Here is an 18,660-nt window from a genome sequence, read left to right on the forward strand (position 1 = left end):
GGCACACTGGTGAATATCGAGGTGGAACCAAGAGGCACCCTTAGAGGTGTATAAGGAATGCACAAAAGACGACAGCGAGAATTTCACGAAGACGTTGGCAAGTAGTCAGACCCGGCTCACGACTTTAAAAAGCAGCAAGACTTCTCGGCGACACATGCTGTGTAACCGCGACAGGTGAGACAACCTGTCGATTCCGGGAAAGTTGCACTAGGCATGTTAGAAATCTGGCTTCAAAGATCCTACGAGGCACCCAATCGTACAACGTCAGCAGTACAGCCAAATCCTTCGAGGCAGTTCTTGCTGACAGTGACGTCCAGCCATTCCGACGGATCCGAGCCGGCGCTGAGAACCGTCCAAGTCTTACGCCGCAATATATCACGCTAACTTCGACCTATGTAAACACCAGCAGCCCGCGGTCCTCGACAAATGAGAAGACGAAAGCAAAGGCTTTGTCAATTCTCAGCATATGCTAGAACAATGTCACACGCTTTGGGCTCTCGACGGGAAAACACGAATGAAAAGTGGTGTTCTTGGTTCCGGGTGCCTGGTAGGCTGGAGGTCGCAAAGTCGGCCAACTGTGCAGATGAACTTCTTGGCCAATTCCTTGGTCATTTCTTAGTAACAACACTCACAGTGACTCACTTACTCCTGTGCGCCCGTTGGTCACTACAATTGATATTGGCTCAGACCCAGAAGAGGATGAATCCCTTGCAGGACTGGGCCGCACGCCCGCACCCTTCAAATCCCCGCCATCACTTGTGCATGCCAAGATGCCGAGCAAGGCGCCATTAGACTCATTGAGATCCCAGGAACCTCTCTGGCGATCCAACTGGGGTAGGAAAGAGGGACCAAGGTATTGGGGCCGGGTCCTTGCAGATGGCCGGAGATCTAAAGGTTCCGAGACACCGTTCCCACGGTGGATGGTCATCTCAACTCAATTCATAGGCTACAGGATGGAAGAAGCAACAAGCAGAACGACCTGACGCATGTGTTAGCTTCGGCGGGAAGGAGTCTCGAGTGCACATTGGTGAGTGTAATCGCCCGTGACAAAGCAAGTGTATAAAGAAGAAACCACAATAATCTGAAGACTCCTCTTAATGCATCGAACCCGCCAGTGAGTCACTGTCATAACGCCATATCTGCAAAGCCTTCTCTTTTTCAGTGTCTCGGCTTTCCAACACACGATGTGAAGGATAAGGTGGGATAGCGGGTCAGAACCCCCAACAGAACCCCCATCCTGTGGAAATTGACTTAAAGCTCGAACTTTCCGTGTGCCCGTCTTTCAGTCCCCATTCGTCAACACGAAGGACTCGAAAGTCTGGCCCGGTCCGACCTCCGCCAGCTCGCCCTCATCGACTCGCACGACCTCACTCCACCCCCGGATCAGCGCCCGCCAGTAGCACGCCTCAGCAGCAGGGCTGAAATAACCCCCATCCGCGAACAAGCTCCGCTGCCGTCGCGCGATGCCCTCAGCCACGTCGGGGTGGCCCTCCAGCCAGCCAACCACGTCGTCCAGGTCCGACCAGTCCGGCTTCACGAACACAATGTTAGCTTCCTCGGGCCCATAACCGTCCGCCCATGACCTGCTCGTCATGGCACCGGGGGTCCAGGATCCCTCCAGCCCCGGCAGGGCGTGCGAAAACACCGGCCGGACCAGGTGCGTGACATGCTGCATCCAGCCGATAGGCGGCGTGATGACCACGCTCGCGCACATCTGCAGGAACTGAAACCGCCCGCTGTACGTGACGCCCTCGGTGTGCAGTATGTACCTGTACTTGCAGAAGTCCTCGATGGGCAAGCTATTGGTCGCCGTCCGCCCGGCCTTGCCGTCCTTGCCGCCGTCCCACACCAGCGCCTCCACGTCCGCCCAGGGCTTGTCCTTGGCCGCAGCGAGCAGGTTGGCGCGCAGGCGCGGGTTATGCACGCTGTTGAACCACGTCGTCCCGCGCCACACCGCCTTGGGGATCTTGGACTTGAACGTCGGGTGCAGCTTGGTCTCGATCTCCGCGATGGCCTTGGCTGCCCTGCCCATGGAGCCGATGAAGGGCAGCTTCCACGCCCAGAAGGAGAAGTGTGGCATCAGGAACGTCCGCGCATTAGCGTTTCCGTCGTCGAAGCCGGGCCGCGAGTTGGGATCGGCTTGTCTTGAATAGGCCCAGGCCGTGCCGAACGGCTGGTCCTGGAAATTCAGCGCGAAGACCGTGTCCGGAACGGGCTCGGAGGGCGGTGCAGTTAGCATGGCGCGGTGGATCTGGTGCAGCGACGCGGTGCGGGAGTTGAGCATCTCGTCTGAGAGCTCGTTCTTGCGCTGAGATTTGAGGACATGCAACTGGCCCATTTCAATACGTCCTAACACCGGTGCTGCCTTTGGGGTAAGAGTGAAGGGTCCCTGTGAGACGACGTCGTCGATGGACCAGGTTAGGTTCGGGAACGCGGCTTCGCATTGTGAGGTCGTAAGGGAGAGGCTGTTCAAAAGCTCTGGAGGATGCAGGCCGCCGTGAGAGCCCTGGAAGATGGCGGAGGTCCCATGTTGGCTCCCTTTGGGCGTTTGCCCAGCCAAGAAGAAACAGTAGATAATCAAGACAAGCCCTGCGCAGCAGAGGATATCTCGCAGCCTCCGCCGTTGCCTTGGCCTTATGGTTTTGTCGCCGATCATGGCGGACTGCTCTCACATTTTGGTAGGATTAAGAAAGGTAGCTGCCCATCTGATACTTGGACATAATCTATGCAGTGGTAAGGGAAGGAGACAAGTCTCATTTTGAGCGGCCCACAATCATGAAGTCGAGGTTGAGGTCACCTGGCATTTGGTGTTGCGGGGAACCAACCCCTGAAATAGACTCGGCGGGTGGTGCTCCGGAGTGCTGCAGGTATATGGGTTCGCAGCTAGTGCCACGGCCGCTTCGACCAGGCGCCCCAGCCTGACTGACAGTGTCTGTTTTAATGTAACTGACGTTGGCTTTCAGGCGCTCAAGATTGCATTTGAGCAGTGCACTTTGCCTACCTAGGCGCGCAAAACCGTCGTCTTTGGGAATACTGAGACTGGTGAACAGGATCCACAGAGGGTGTTTCAACCTTTCAAGACGTGAACCACCAATCATCTTACATGGGCACACTTGCTCGAAAAAACACTGGATGTTGTATAAGCCTCCATGTTCAAGAGACGAATAAGTCAAGATGCAGTGACTTCATGTGAACGACACTCATTCATTTCTGCCGTTCTTCAATTCATCAACGCGTAGTCTTGAGAGCCCCGCTGGCTCCTCCAAGTCCACCGAGGGTCCCCAAGACACGTCCCCTGGTGTCTTGCTCTGTGCCGCGTAGCTCATGTCAAGAGGCTTTGTTGGTTCCTTGCTCTCCCAGTGCCGCGCCTCAGCGGGCAAAGGCTGCCACCAGGCCTCCGGGGGCCCAGGACGCGCATGCCAGGACGCGCTGCAGACTTCCCACAGCCGACTCGCTGCTCTTTTGTACGCAAATCGCTCGTCCTCACCTGTGAATGCAGACGTGTTCACGAAGTCGACCTTCTGTCCCAGTATGCCGAAGTCCGAGTCAATCTCGGCATGGATGCTGGAGGCCTTGTTGGCGGAAGGGGATGGGCCGTCATTATAGCTCGAAATGTTGGGTCTGAAGGGGGCGGCAGAGTCCTGGTAGACTTCAGAGATGGTTTCGGAGTAAGTTGCGTCTTCATGGTCACTCGATTCGTTCTTGCTTGTCGTTTTCGTACGGGTCATCGTAGTCAGTCCGGAACGTGAAGATTTGCGCCGGTTCTGTTCCGGGAAGAAGAGGTTGTCGGGCCCGACTTCGGCTCGAATAAGGACCTTGCAACGAGCCTCATAAAGCGCATCCAGGAGTGTGATGAAGCGGCGTGCTTCGTTCTTCATAGACACTGGCAACACGGGTACCTTGTCAATAATCCATGTATGATAGTTCGAGGCCAGTGTAACGTAGTCCGCTGGCCCAAATTTGTGCACCAACTCGTTGAAATCCCAGTTTGCGATGCCTTGGTACTGTCTGGGCACGCTGACCAGCCTACCATATACAACCAAAGTGGCTGACGACCAGGGTATCGACGAAATAAGCGGGTTATTGACGACCTCAAGTACCATTTGATTCCAACTTTCGGGGCCATCCACCGTTAGCGCATATTTCCGCGGTGTCGTAGAGTCGCCAATTTCGTCCCGGACGAGCAAAAGGCCGGAATCTGAGTTGTCCAAGGCGGGGCCGGAGACGGTAGAGCCGGGCTCTGTGTTTGGGTTCTGTTGCAGACCAAGATGCTCCTGTATGTCTCGCCTCCGCCAGTCCTGTGCACCTTCCATATGCCAAAAATCACACCTCGCCTTTAAGACCTCCAAGAAGGCAGCAAAATCGCTCGTGCTTCCAAATAGCTCTCCCCTCTGTTTCTGAGCGCCCATGCCAAAAAAGCTACGGACCAGGCCACCTGTAGGCGGTGGGGATCCGTAAGTCCCTGTGGCTTTTTCGAGCTCATCAGGCATGCGATTGGATGATGCGACCAGCACGCCACCAAGCTGAAAGAATGCGATGAACAAGTTACTGAGAATCTTGCTCGCAGCTCGGTCCGGGAGCTGAAATTCGTCTAGGAACAAAATGGGCGACGTCTCAATCATCTCTTTGGCCATCCATAGCACGGACCATTCTCTGTCTTCGCGAGTGATGCTGGGGTGCGCTGTTCGAAAGTGTTCGAGTCTCGAAAATGCATACAGCATGAACGTATTGAAATGCCATCGCCGCTTCCGGCTTGTGGGTAAACCGTCCGCCAGCAGGTCTAATAACATGGACTTGCCAGTGCCCACCTCGCCGGAGAGGAACAGCCCTCTAGGAGAGTCGATATCGACGGCAGCTTGATGGCTCGTCAGGATGCGTGTCAGGGATAGACTGTCTCGCGGGCCCTCGGTCGATCTGAAAAATCTGGCGAAAAGGGGATTACGCCTGATGGGATGGCTTGAGACTGCCAGCTGGTCCGTCTCATTTTCCCTGGCACCACCGATGGACTGGGTTATTTGGCGGAGCTTTGTTCGGTACTCTGTAGACGGTTGATAGTCTTTTAAGCGAAGATATAGCTTTTGCAGATGATAGGCTAGACGGTGCTGAGCTGGATCAGGGTGGAAAGTGCCGGTTGCCAGAAGCGCATTGTACTTCACGAGCGGGTCGGTAATGGTCACAGCCGTACCGAGACGCTTCATTATTTCCAAAATGCGTAGAGAATCATGTACATAAATATATCAGAAAGAAAGCAAAGAAATATTTCTATGAGTTATAGACTTGATGTCCCAGCCGGCCATCGATGAGACCTGCAGCGCTGAAAGTTCACGGATACAGGTGTAGGAAAGTTGGTGTTGAGGACCGAGTCGATATCGGAGGTGATGATGCACTTGACTTCGGCATTGAGCCGACACTATCTGGAGATATCAGCCACTGGTGAGGCTCTGCAGGCGAAATGATGTCACACGTTAGCCTCAGTTCGAGAAAGACACGGCCGACTCCATAACAGCAGAGCAGCCTTGGCATACAATAGGACAGGCAGCATTGTTTAGGGGCATCCGAGTGTAAGTGAAGGGAGACAATGGATCTACGAATTGTGTGTTATGGAAGCTGTCGCCGGCGAGGTTGCCATGGATTAGACCTTGAAGTGGAATTGAGGTGCCTTTGTTTTCGCTGAGCTCTGCCAGCTCCAGCTCTGGAGCTCTGTAGCAGCAGCAGCAACAACACCATGAGTGGGGCTCTCACCCCTGCGGCGGTGTGGATGGACCCATGGGCTGCTCGACGTTTCGAGTCTAGCGTTGTGGAAACGGGGCAAAGCTGACTGCAAGCACGGTCCAGTAGCAACTGGTGATTTTTCGACCCAAGTCAACAAGACCCAATCACCTCTGCGCGTTGTGCACCCTTCGTTGCCATCAGCACCATCAGCACCACCCAGAAACAGTGCCTGGCCTGAAGCTTCGAGTCCTTGCCTTGCTGGCCTTGAACCTTACCCATCCTGGCTTGGTATCCTGGGGCCAGACGACAACTTTTGGTGGTGAGCATCTGCAGCGCAATTCTGCCGGTCCATCCAACCAAGAATTTACACAACATCGCCTGCGCGGCCCCCCATCCTCCTCGCCTGCATCAGCACCCTCGTCCTGCACGCAGCGATCGAGACTTCCCCTCATCGTCATGGAATAGACCATTCCAGCCTTCACATCTGCATCGACTTTGCCATCAAGAGCGCCCTATCCCCATACCAGCCCTGCTTGGCAACAAACCACCAGCGCGACCGCCCCGATCGATCGACTCCGACTGCGACTGCGACTGACCGGCACGCCACGAGCTGCATCACACCCGCCCCTCGTCCGTTGTCCGCGTCCGCCATGTTTTCACCGAACCAAAACACCTCCGGTGGCCCCGCCATGGCCACTCGAAGTCGACGGAGGCAACGTCCTGTCAGCTCCGACAACAGCCTGACACAACAGCCAAAGGCCAAGCGGCAACGGCGTCCTCTGACCGATTCCACCTTCGTCAACCCAGACCCCCAGAATGCGCAGCCTCCCGAGATGCTTGAGGTCAAGAACGATAAGATCGCAAGACTGCCCTCCCATCCCGATGGCATTGAAAACGCCCAGGCTTTGACGACGAGATCTGTGCGGAGAGAAGTTGCTGTCAGGCCAAAGAAGCCCAAGCAGGCCGAGAGGACAAGCAAGAGCGACGGTAGTGTTGAGCTAGTGCGTTAACCTCAATACCATACAGACCCGACACGACGCGTCCCACGACGTCGGGAGTCGGACCTTCGCTGACCTCGAGTCCCTTCATAGGCAAGATCTAGCGCGTACACCGTGAGCAAGTTGATAGCCCTTCCGGATAGAATCCGCGCAGACTCTACAGGTGGGTAGCTAGGTCTTCCATCATCCGCATTGCTTGACTGACTGACCGCTTCTAGGTCGGCAACACGGTGCCATCGACGCTTCCAACGGCTACGGTCTTTGCCTCACCCACACCCACGCCTTGGTCTGGCAATATGCCGGGTCCACGCCCTCTCCCGAGACATTTGCCTTTACCCTGCCGTACCCCTCAAAACATGCCACCGAGCCTTTGCCCCTTGGGTCGCTTGTCTCCGCGGGAACTCCTACCGAAGAGCCCGGATTGGTGGTGGTGATGCCCGTCAGCGGCAAGGTTTCTTTCTGGGAGCACATTTCTAGCGCAGCGACTCTCGACTTCATTCGACAACAAAGGAACGGCGTCGAGGACACGGTACCAGGACTGTTTGGAGGGGAACACGTCGTCGAAATCACAAAGGCCGACACCGCTGGTTTCATTCTTTCGCTTAGCAGTGGCCGACTAGCACATCTGAGTGTTCGCGACGGCCAGGGCAAACCTTCGATATCGATCCAATTTCTTCAGGCTACATGGGGCCAGTCCTCCGGTCATTGGCCTAGCGTCTTTGGCAGCATTCGCAACGCCCTGAAGTCAGCTGTTTCACGGGGTGATATTGCAGCTGTGAGAGTCAACCCCTCCAGCAGACCTGGGCCCAAGAATGTCGTGGCGGCAACCAAGGCTGGCCGGCTGCATGCGTGGAGGGTTCAACGCGCTGGACATCACGAGATCATCGCTAATATCGACGCGCGTGAATCCATCCTGGCTGGACTCCAATCAGTCCTCCCCCCAATCCAAAGCAACGTGGACTTCGAGGTTGTCGACTTTACATACGTCCCACGGGGTATTGAGACGAAATACACCGATGCAAGCCGACTGAGCCAAGCCCTGACCGTGGACGATGACTCCGTTCAGCATCTACTACTCCTTGTATCTCTCAGCAACAAACGTCAATCGCAATATGCTCTTGTTGAAACCGTCATCCGGGGTGAAGCTTTGGACGTCGGGATGGTCAGGACCATCTCTTCGTACACCACCCCGGTCAATCCTTCAGCTACCGCGCGGACACGACTCTGTCTGCCGAGACCAGGTCTGGTGGCCTTCATTGTATTCGACCGTGCTGTTGTGATGGCATCCATAGCGGCGCCGCCTGAAACACCAGACTCACAAATACAAGGAGAGAATCACGTCCTGCCAGCCACTTACGAAGATGTGGTCGATCTGCGGAATGAGGAATCACTCGAGATAGTTGGCTCAGGGGTGGAAGAGCCTTTGGGCCCAGGTCAGGAGCTTGAGGCTCCGAGGTCTCACCGCGTGAAGATCAAGAATCCGACAGTGGTACTCATGATCCGCGGCGTGGGTATTGTTCGAGTCGCACTCACAGACATTGACAAGTTCGCCAGCGAAAAGCCGCCCGAGGTGACTGCGAGAAACAAGCTGGACCAGGCCGTCATCTTTGGACTCAAGGACGACAATCCTTTGGTATTCGAGGGCCGGAGAGAAATGCCGTTCTCTGATGCGGAAATTGGTGAGGCAGCTCTGGAGTTGTCGAATGATATTCTTGCCTCAAATACATCTGTCCTCACAGCCCTACCTGCTTCGATAGAGCTCAACCTGCGACAGCGCGGCAGCTATCTCGACAAACTCATGTCTCACTTGAACGCGCAAAAAGTCAAACTCGATCGTCGCACCAAATGGCAACTACTTTCCAACGCCGAGAAACTGAATATGGCACGGGAGTTGTGGAAATTGCACGAGACTTTCTTGAGCGAGAGACCTAATAACGACAGGAAGACTGTTGTCTCTGAAGTCATCGAGTGCATCGCCGAGGAAGACAAGAAGAACCCCGATCGCAATGTTGGAGAGCTCGATCGGGCTCGCACGTGGTTTGTCAATGACACTGGCCGAATGGAGATCTTTGTGCCCTGGACATACCAAATGATCAAGCATTATCATAAAGAGCATCTGGCGGACGACCCGGCTCTGACGCGCTTCCTTTATGAAGGTGTACACGTGTTCTACGAGATCCTTCACGGCGCTCTTGAGTATCGCCAACGCAATCTCGATTTCTACGGCCTTGGAGATGAAAATGTCGAAAACGGCATCTTGAAAAACCAGGCTGACTACCTCGGCCTGCCCGTATTCTGGACGTCGACCGCTTTTGTCACCAATAACCTCTTTCGCCTCAATCAACTTTGCCAGATGTGGCTCGATACTTATTACCCCCCTCAGACTGTCTCGGGATCTCCATCGTCGAGCCTAATCGAGTCACTTCGAAATATGATGCCTAGTTTGGCAGACCAGCTCATTGTGACTCTGACTGAATCAGTCAGCTGGGCTGAACCAAATGGCGACGAGGAAGCCTTGATTTTTTGCGAGAAATGCAAGTCGATCCTTGCTGATCTGAGTGACCTGATTCTGAAGCTCAAGAACTACGGGCTCTGGGATGATGCGCTCCGGCTTGCCGAGAAATATGTCAGCCTCAGGGCCCTCGCAGAATTGGTTGTTGGCCAGATTAAGGAGCTGCGCAGTCAAGCCAGAGTGCGTGGTATTGAAGCCCGGAGGCTTGTGGAGATCAACGCCAAACTGGATGAGAAGAAACGCCTGTTCACTAAGTACATGGATACTTACGGTGCGAGCTTCGCTTTTGAAGCGTACAGACTCTTGCTTGCTTATGGTGGCATCCAGATGGTGCTGGAGTTTGCAGGCTCTGATAAGAAAGGGTTCGCTACTATGTTCCTAAGGAACGACGATCGCCTCGGCAAGATCTCTTGGATAAACGACATCGAGCGCGAACACGATCTGGATTCGGCCGCCAAGACTCTCATCGGTGTGGGCCAGGCGGAAGACCAGGTGTGGAACAAAAAGATTGAGCTGAGCCTGGGCAAATTGACACTTCTGGCGGAAGGAGCCGGTGCTGAGACTGATGGAAACTCGGCTCTGGTCCGCAGCAAAGCCGCCAGGTGTGACAATCAGCTGGCGCAGGTTGAGAATGACCTCGAGATTGTTCGAATCCAAGACCAAATCTACCAGGTGGTGGTTCCAGCCTTTCAAGACGCTGTTGACGACGTTGCAGCGGTCGAGCTCGCCATGCAAACTTTCTCGCCCAAAATTCCGAAGAAGTATAAGGTGCTGTCGGATGATCTGCAGGAGGATCTCTTCCAGCTTGTCACTCACAAAGCCTTGCAGCCACTTAGCCTCATCAATCTCCTGACCCTGATTCGAGTTGATGACTATGGTGTTGAGCCTGGTTTCTTGTTCTTCCAAGCACTTCGAGTGGCCGAACTTGGCATAAAGGGCAAACAAAGGGAGGATGCCAGGAGGCTCATCTGGAGACGGTGTTACATTCGCGACGATTGGACCAAGGTCAATTACACCGAGAACATGAGCGATCAAGCTGTTCTCAGTAAGCTGGTCGAGACGCAGCCCTACTGCACTATGGTCGCATGCCATCAACACCGTAAGCTCCCTGTCAAATTCTATCATTTCAATTTGTTTAGTTTCGCAAGGCTAACCGTGCTTCTTAGAACTTAAACAAGATAACATAGAGACCGACTACATTCTCTCTCCAGAAGCCAGCCAGGGTGTTTACACAGACCCCAACGTCGAAGTCCTTAGGTGGGAGGACGACGATCCGGGTCTGCTGGAGAAGCGTGCCGAGGCCATGCGGTGGGAGGATACGCAGCTGAAGAAATACATTGAGAAGAACCAGCTCTCACGCTGGGCCAAGGCGGCGTGGGAGTCGGCCAAGAGGGAGGTGATGGAGGACCTGGACGCGGTGACTGCGAATGGCGCGAATGGGGGCCCCATGGCCCTGGCCAAGGTGAACGGGCAAGGCAACGGGCACGTGGTGGAGAGCGTGGAGGCAGACGACGATGAGGAGTAGAGGATCATTCGGTGTGGCCGCCGAGGAACGTCAGCTCAGGACTTTTGTTATCGGGTTCCTCATGGGCTCACTTGAGGCTACTCCCTCCCCTTTGTTTCTTGATCATCATACAGGCAGACATTGCAGCTCGGATAAGGTTCAGTCTGTTCTGTGGGCGTACATGGTTGCGTTTTACTCTTCTTTACTCTTACAAGGCAAAAAAAGGGATGGGGCGGGCAAGGGTTTGGGGGCAAATAGGTGTATTACCGGTCCGTGTCTATATATCATTCGCTTTTCCACTGCCCCTGACTGGCGGGGCGGGTAATTCTGGGAGACGGCAGATGTCGGAACAAAAAGCATAGCAAGAGAAGAACAGAGCAGAACAGATACAACCTTCCTTAGGCTAGGTTCATATTTTCATACTTGCGTAGTCTTGGTGAGGTTCTAACTAAGAATGAGTGAACCATCCAGATGCTTGACAGCCAATTCAACCTCTGAACTAGACAGCAGTGAACTCTTTCGCCGCAGAACATTTACTGTCCCATTCGGGGGCTGGCGGTTCGACTTTAATTATGCTACAGTGTTCACGAGCCATGCTCTTCAGAGACGTCTTAGATCCCCCTGGATAGCTATGAGTCGGAAGCGGGCCTACTGCGATATCCTGGATCACTGTCTTTGTCCCGACATATACCTTCTTCCCGTTGACAACTCGAAATAAGAATATAAATGCGCTGGTACTTCTGTCAGATTCTGGGGGAGAAAAGCTGCCTGCTATAAGCTCTCACGTCGCTCGTTGTCATAAAAAAAAACACAAGGGCAGCAATGACAATGAATTCCATATCCATGGAGGAACGAGTCCGAGACAACCCTGCCGAAACTCTGATCCCTGAATCGCTGCGTGATGGAGGCTTCGAACTCATCACGATGGTGCCATATTCTTGCAATTCGATCGTCGAAAACGTGTTCTGCCCCCCATTGTGGCAGCACAAGACAAAATGCCAACTCACTGTGAGCGGCTTCCGCGATAACGGCACTGCCTCGACATTGCCCAGGACATTCCAGAATGGATAGCAGTCCTCACACCCATTCACAGAAAATTCCTGAGTGGGCACTCGAACTCCACTATCACAGTCTAGCCCAGGTTGTCAAGCTCCGCTGTGATGCAGACCTCCTCGACGATCGGTGTCAGGACCTCGGCCGGCAGGTGTAAACGACCTGGTACGGTCGAGTTCGAGAATCGCGACAGTACGGGGCTTTGTGGAGGTCGAGACTGCAGATACCAATCAAGTCGGAAACACTTTGATTGCAGCGAGACGAAGCTCCATCCTTTGCACGCGTCAAGTTAATCTGGAAGCCGTGGCACAGACCAATAGCATATGGGTGGTTTGGGGCTCCATGTTACTTTTTTCCCCCCTCAAGAGCCTTACTGCACGGCAAGCGGCCGATACCGCCCGTTGGGATCCCAAGATTGGCTCGGTGCATGTTCGTCGAGCTTTCGCTTCGTTCCTGCCGCCGTGGTGCCAAACCTCGCATGTCGTCTAGCAGCGCGGCTGGCGAATAACCCTAGGCACGCCGCAGACGGGCAGCCCAATGGAGGCGGTTCGCACTTAGCCGCCGGAGGATGTCGGTCGGCCGCGGACGGCACCATCCCTGCGGCTGCTAAGCGAGCCTCAAAAAAGAGCAATATATTAAGCCTTGCTCACTGGGATTCAGAAACCGCCAAGCTGAGGACAGTCAAGCCCGAGCACGCATGCGCCTACGTCAGGCATCCGAGGCACGGCGTCCGTTATTGAAACAAACAACTCATATTGGTGGTTATATAGCCCACGGGCGGGCGGTCACGAACGGACATGAAAAAGATGGCATTGATGCAATGTCCAGCTCGAATCCAGTGCCCATCTCTCCTCGGAGGATCCCTGGGGTCAATCAAGATTGCGGTCGCATCCAGCAGGGCCGGGTCCTGGGATGCAGCTGGGGAACTGCGGGTCTCGATTGGCAGGCCTTTTCTCCGCGAGCCTGCGAGCCTGCTGTTGTAGAATGAGCTCATCTGCTGGGCAGAAGCACCTGAAGGGCTTCGCATTTCCGGTTGGATCAGCGAGAGCGAGAGCGCCTGGCAACGCCTGGCAACAACGATGCGATGCCGTGTGACGTGAGAAACAGGATCGGCGGCCAAGAGCCCGCCCCGTTGAAAGACGGGCAATGCAGAGGCGGATGCCGCCACATCACAGCACGTCTGTCGCCTGGCAATTGCCGGCGACCTGTGTGGATGTGTGTATGTGTGTGTGTGTGGGCATGTGCACGCTTGGTCTCGCTTGTCTCGTCTCTGTAGGGTTGTATTATCTATTCCCCCCAATGCAGGGCCGGAAGTCGGCCAAGGCGGAGAGGGTCATCAGCCTTCAGCCATCCTCCCGCCGGCCCATTCTCCTGCCCGGCTGACCCTGCTACAGGTCGGCGGTGGTTGATCACGGCGGAGCTGGTCGACTAACAAGAAGCTTTCTCTACGATTCAAGCAATTGTTTGTGGTTTGTAGGAGCGACGCCCTGTCTTCGTCGGCGGGCAAGCTAAAAGGAGGCTCCGCGTTCCATCAGCCGGCGACCCGGGCGCAGAAGGGGGCTGCTCTGCTTTCTGAGTCGGGCTGTTTGGTAGCCGGCTTCAGCACTCGAGCTTGTTGATGCGAGATGCGGCTGTCGACCCGAGTTCAGCACAGCATAGCGTAGTGCTGACGAAGATGGCGATCGTGGTCTAGGGCAAAGCTTATACTGTTTGCTGGGCGCTGCTTGCTGACCTTTTTCTCCTCTTATGTGCAGATTCCTAGATTAGGTGGCAGAGCTTGGCCAGGGAGTACACGTATATCCACTGGCAAGAATGCAGAGGCACAACCGCCTGCATATGCACACACGGTACACGCCCGAGGCTGGGTGAGGACCCTGAGAGTGAGCTGTCCAGATGATGTTGGCTGTCTGTGAGTATATATATATATATTTATATGTATGTACATCATACATCCATACATACTTCTTTGCCACTTTGTGTATCTATCTGGTCAGCATTGTTGCATGACAGCTCCGTACCACGACCTCCTTTTCCCCTATGCTCCGAGGGCCCGTCGTTGGTTGTCGAGCTGAGGGATATTGAGAGACCCAAACACGTACTGCAGCGCGTTCCCTTTCGCCTCTTCATTTTGCTGGGACTGGGGGGAGACTGTGGACGGGCGGGACGGCCGTGCTGAGTTTGAGTACTAGGTACACAAACAAAACTGGCGAGAATCTCTTAGCAATCTTCCAGCCAATGCCGACGCGATGTGTGCTAGTGCATGGATGGGTCGCTGGCTGGTGGTCCCCTGTACCAAGGTAGACTCTCCAGTACCTACACATCCCGACCCCCCTTTGCAACCCTGGACCCCCCTAGCCCCTGGCCCCTGTTCCCTGTCCCCTGGCCCCTGTTGGACCCGGCTCCAATGGTTGAGTGAGCGACCGGCCTGCAGGCCCAAACGGTACGTAGCAGCTGCGAGCTACGACGCAGAGGGTGGTGCTCTCCAGCCCCTAGGCATGCTACTGTGGTAGGTGCTTGTGCTTTGTACCCACCCAAATGTGGCCCGACCGTTCTGCTCCTTTGCGGGTCGAGCCTTCCAATCTCTCCAGCCAGCTCGCCTGGCATTGCCTGGCATTGCCTGGCTGTCAGCCTGTCGATGGCAACCCCGTACCTGTCGTGTCGTGGCTGTGGTCTGTGTCTCTCCTGTCGTGTCCAATGGTTTCGTTGGTTTGTCGTTCGTTCCTTGCAACCTCCTGCAGTCCTCTTCCCTCTTTTTTCCCTCTCTCCCTCTCTCCACAAGTTACAACGCGCCCCCGATTGACTTCAGCTCAGCAGCCCGCCAGCCCAGCCCAGCCCAGCCATTGGAAGAAGCCCAGCCTGCTCAGCCAGCTCATCAGCCAGCAAGGCCAGCTTCCACGCCAAGGCCAGCCAACATCGAGGCAACCTTCTTCTCCTTCTTCTTCCTCCTCCTCAAACCAGAAGCAGAAGCAGAAGCAGGGTTCAAGGGACGGTCACCCAGCAAGGCAAGGAATAGCGGCAGATAGTCGTCACTAAGACCTGCCCGCCTGCACTTGCCCATCGGCTCCCGACCCAAAAGGGCGACAATCCATTCCGCGATACCTCCGCCCGCTTCCCTCGCCCGTCTGTCGACCACCTGCTACCGTACCGCACACGACAATCCCTTTCTTTGCGGCTCAATTGTAGCTGTCGATAAGTCGCCATTTGACCTGCAGAGGATCCTCGATTCAACCTATCTATGTCAGCATTATAGAGCCTGATCCTGATCCTGATCCTGTCCCTCCCCCTATCCCGTGGCGACACTATAGGCAAACACGGGTAGTTTGTATCTATCCTCCAAAGTACGAGCCAGGCCCGTCCAGTGACCTTTTGTCCGTACATCGGGCAATTCTCCTGGCGACAACCAATCTGCGGGCAACGCCAGCTTCGCCTCCTGTCAGGTCTCCCCCATCCAACTGGTCAGGTCGGCCGTTAGGTCCTGCTGGACCCCAGAAAAGGTACGTACGGCGCGAACTGTGTGTGACTCGCGTGCCCCCCGGCCCAGGCCATCGGCAACAATCAGCAGGCAGCCCTCTCTCTCTCTTCCATCCCTAGTGCCCAGACTCAAGGTTTCCCCATTTGTTACCACACCACCCATTCCTCACCTGGCTTTTGCTCATGCTTCGCTCTGTTTTCCCATCTCCACATCCTTCAACTGTCGCCTTCACGACCCTGATCCTGCTTCCCATGGCAATTGAGGCCACGCCGAGCCGTCTCTGAAGCCTCCGTGCCGCCTCTGCTGTCCTTCGGTCGTCGGAAAATGAGCGGCGTTGCCCTGCTGACCGCCCCTTTTCGCTTCAACTAGGCCCTTCCCCCCAACCCCCGGGGCCCGCTGGTAATTACCCAGCCGAAAATCACCACTCGGTATCGGCCACCCCTTTCGATTCCATCTCTCGAATCGAAACGTCCTTCATACCGTCTCACGCCCTTTCTCGCGTCCTAGAGGATTGGTCTCTCTGTCAAGATGGCCTCCTCTTCATCGAACGTCGTCGGCGTGCACTACAGAGTTGGGAAGAAGATTGGCGAGGGTTCCTTTGGTGTCATTTTTGAGGGAACGAACTTGTTGAACAATCAACAAGTTGCCATAAAATTTGTATGTTGGTTATGCGGCTGCGTTCAATCGCCGTCAGACCCGTCGTCCACCCAGGTGGCCATACACTAACCTTGCGCGCGCCAGGAACCAAGGAAGAGCGATGCTCCTCAGTTGCGTGATGAGTACAGGACATACAAGATCCTCGTCGGGTGCCGTAAGTCATTTCGATCTTGGTCGCCGGTGCGCAGGCTAACCCGTCTAACTAGCCGGCATTCCCAACGTGTACTACTTCGGTCAAGAAGGACTGCACAACATCCTCGTAATTGACCTATTGGGGCCATCGTTAGAGGATCTGTTCGACCACTGTCAGCGGAAATTCTCTTTGAAGACCGTCGTTATGGTGGCAAAGCAGATGGTGAGCGGCTCTCAGCCGACGGTTCTTGGCTGACCTTTTGCGCAGTTGCGCTCTTGACATGTGCTGACTGTTCATTGTAGCTCTCTCGCGTTCAAACTATCCACGAAAAGAACCTCATCTACCGAGACATCAAGCCTGACAACTTCCTGATCGGCAAGATTGGTAGCAAGGGCGAGAATGTCGTCCATGTCGTCGACTTCGGTATGGCCAAGCAGTATCGGGATCCTAAGACAAAGCAACACATCCCCTACCGAGAGCGCAAATCCTTATCTGGTACCGCACGATATATGAGCGTCAACACCCATCTTGGACGGGAACAGTCGAGGCGTGACGACCTCGAAGCACTCGGCCATGTGTTCTTTTACTTCCTGCGAGGATCGCTCCCCTGGCAAGGTCTGAAGGCTGCGACTAACAAGCAGAAATATGAGAAGATTGGGGAGAAGAAGCAGAAAACAGACATTGAAGAGGACCTCTGTAAACTCTGGGACCAGGAACACAAAGTGGTGATCGAGCAATACCCCCCACAATTTTTCAAGTACCTCGACGAAGTTCGGAAAATGGGCTTCGAGGACACACCTGACTACGACGCCCTCAGAGGCCTCTTCACCGAAGTGGCTAGAGAGCACAACATCGACGAGTCGGACAACAAGTATGATTGGGATTTCATCTTGCAAAGAGGCAACGCAAGGAAGGGCGAGTGGAACCGACCCGGTGCACTGCACAATCCTGACCAGAGACCAGGTCCTTCCAATATGGCCATCCACGACCACTCGCGGGGTGGCAACACGACGGCTCACATGTCCGACCCTCGGGCACGCCTGACGATGGATCGTTTAAACGCCGCGCAACCGCCGCCTCCCTCGCCGATCAAACAGAGCCCCAAGGGAGACCGGCGAAACGCCCCAGACCGCTTGATGATGCAGAACCGGGCCGGAGTCGGGGGTCTTCGGGACATGGCAACCCCTACAGGCTCTACTCAGGCCCAGTTCCAGGCCAGCGCCCAGAACCTGCCGAAACCGATGACCTCGACACAGGCAATGAACCAGTCCACACCAACAACTCCTGGAAGGCAACCTGAGCCTGCGCAGCCGACAGGCTTCCAGAAATTCGTGAAGGCTATCTGCTGTGGCTAGGCACCTGATTTCTGACTGCTTTTCCTACGGTCCGTCTCAGTCTCAAGCTCTACGATAATTGTAATCTGAATCGACTCATCCTGGCGCAGATAGCAATGGGCGCCTGCCTGTCTGGCTGCGGGGGATGGTTCCTGCTGGATGTTTAGACGGCCATCGAAAGGGGAATTCATCTTCGAAATGTCCCGGATTTTCTCGGTTATAGAGGCATACTCATGACTTTACGCTCGCTCATATCCCGGTTTTCTCATATACGCATTTGAGACCTTGTGGTCTCATCCTAATCAGTTTTCCCACCTTACGAACGTGTATCCACCGGCGACCCCATGAAACCGGCCAGCGTTATCGCCCAATCGAGCGCAGCTTTGATGTCTGCTCATCCCAAGTCCGACGGGGCTTACGGGGTGCACTCAACGAGCGAAGGACATACACGGCCCCTCCGACTGGAGCTTGTGGCCATCGGCTTGACGATTCTCACCACTCAAGCCCATTTCGTTCTGGCCAGCTTTTATGTATTCAACACACGGCTTTTGTCATCCACATTGGCGTGTGACCACAGCGTCGACGAATATTCTTGTAAAAGCAACAAAAGAAATCCACAAACTGGGCTGTGGAGACGGCCTTGATCTACTGTTTTCGGGTTTGCTTTTGTATATCATACTCGGGCAGTTTTCATGACACGACGTTGAGCGAAGTTTGTTGCGGCGACGGAGAGCTAGAGTGTAGAGGGCAGTCCAGCCTCGGCGCAGAAGATACGATTGCAAGAGCGATCGGCGGCCCATCTCGGTGGTGATGGAGGTGAACTTTGGGGTTTTTCTATTTCATTGCTGGCGGAGTCTGGACTAGCATAAGGAGTTGTCACTTTAATACTGTTTCTCTTCTCATTTATTGTTCGATGCAGTAGTACGGAAGGGGCAAAGATGGAGGCAGGCAAATGCAGGGAGGAGAGTGAGTGGTAGGGGAAGTGGTTGTAGATGAAAAAAAAGACAATAGGAATCTATGTAAAGCACTTGACAAAAGGTGATGAGGCAACCCGTGCGTGCTCAAATCCAGATCCCAATGACCTCGAGAATCGTGCTTGTTTGTGGTTGGCCCTGGCAGGCGGGCATGGACTGGCTGCTGGCCGTGTTTGAGGCAGCCAACTACCTCGGAGGCAACTTCTGAGTTCCCATCAAGACTGGGTTGCTGGCCACCGCTTTGTGCCGGCCGCGTTTCAAGTAGCTTCGCAAAACACAAGACCGCAGCGATTTGCCCCATTCTGTATGTC

General features: G+C 54.8%; 6 protein-coding genes across 6 annotated transcripts; 2 read left to right on the forward strand and 4 right to left on the reverse strand.

Moving 5' to 3' along the window:
- Nucleotides 1-1,282: 1,282 nt before the first annotated feature.
- Nucleotides 1,283-2,656, reverse strand: J7T55_001056 (uncharacterized protein; the record flags this gene model as incomplete). The annotated part of the gene is made up of 1 exon (XM_053140334.1): nt 1,283-2,656. The coding sequence occupies one exon, from the start codon at nt 2,654-2,656 to the stop codon at nt 1,283-1,285; it is 1,374 nt and encodes a 457-aa protein (XP_052996703.1).
- A 544-nt stretch (nt 2,657-3,200) lies between these two features.
- Nucleotides 3,201-5,198, reverse strand: J7T55_001057 (mitochondrial ATPase; the record flags this gene model as incomplete). Its single annotated transcript, XM_053140335.1, has 1 exon — nt 3,201-5,198. One exon carries the CDS (start codon nt 5,196-5,198, stop codon nt 3,201-3,203), a length of 1,998 nt encoding a protein of 665 aa, XP_052996704.1.
- Nucleotides 5,199-5,632: 434 nt separating this feature from the next.
- Nucleotides 5,633-5,991, reverse strand: J7T55_001058 (uncharacterized protein; the record flags this gene model as incomplete). Its single annotated transcript, XM_053140336.1, has 2 exons — nt 5,633-5,818; nt 5,881-5,991. 2 exons carry the CDS (start codon nt 5,989-5,991, stop codon nt 5,633-5,635), a joined length of 297 nt encoding a protein of 98 aa, XP_052996705.1.
- Nucleotides 5,992-6,362: 371 nt separating this feature from the next.
- On the forward strand, nt 6,363-10,747 carry J7T55_001059 (nuclear pore complex subunit; the record flags this gene model as incomplete). Its single annotated transcript, XM_053140338.1, has 4 exons — nt 6,363-6,713; nt 6,804-6,873; nt 6,929-10,321; nt 10,389-10,747. 4 exons carry the CDS (start codon nt 6,363-6,365, stop codon nt 10,745-10,747), a joined length of 4,173 nt encoding a protein of 1,390 aa, XP_052996706.1.
- Nucleotides 10,748-11,858: 1,111 nt separating this feature from the next.
- Nucleotides 11,859-12,806, reverse strand: J7T55_001060 (uncharacterized protein; the record flags this gene model as incomplete). The annotated part of the gene is made up of 2 exons (XM_053140339.1): nt 11,859-11,996; nt 12,573-12,806. 2 exons carry the CDS (start codon nt 12,804-12,806, stop codon nt 11,859-11,861), a joined length of 372 nt encoding a protein of 123 aa, XP_052996707.1.
- Nucleotides 12,807-15,779: 2,973 nt separating this feature from the next.
- J7T55_001061 (casein kinase i) lies at nt 15,780-17,396 on the forward strand (the record flags this gene model as incomplete). Its single annotated transcript, XM_053140340.1, has 4 exons — nt 15,780-15,908; nt 15,993-16,062; nt 16,115-16,263; nt 16,344-17,396. The coding sequence occupies 4 exons, from the start codon at nt 15,780-15,782 to the stop codon at nt 17,394-17,396; spliced, it is 1,401 nt and encodes a 466-aa protein (XP_052996708.1).
- Nucleotides 17,397-18,660: the final 1,264 nt, after the last annotated feature.

Source organism: Diaporthe amygdali (genome assembly GCF_026229845.1).
Source record: "Diaporthe amygdali strain CAA958 chromosome Unknown NODE_6_length_1560011_cov_65_102424, whole genome shotgun sequence".
Taxonomy (NCBI): Eukaryota; Fungi; Ascomycota; class Sordariomycetes; order Diaporthales; family Diaporthaceae; genus Diaporthe; species Diaporthe amygdali.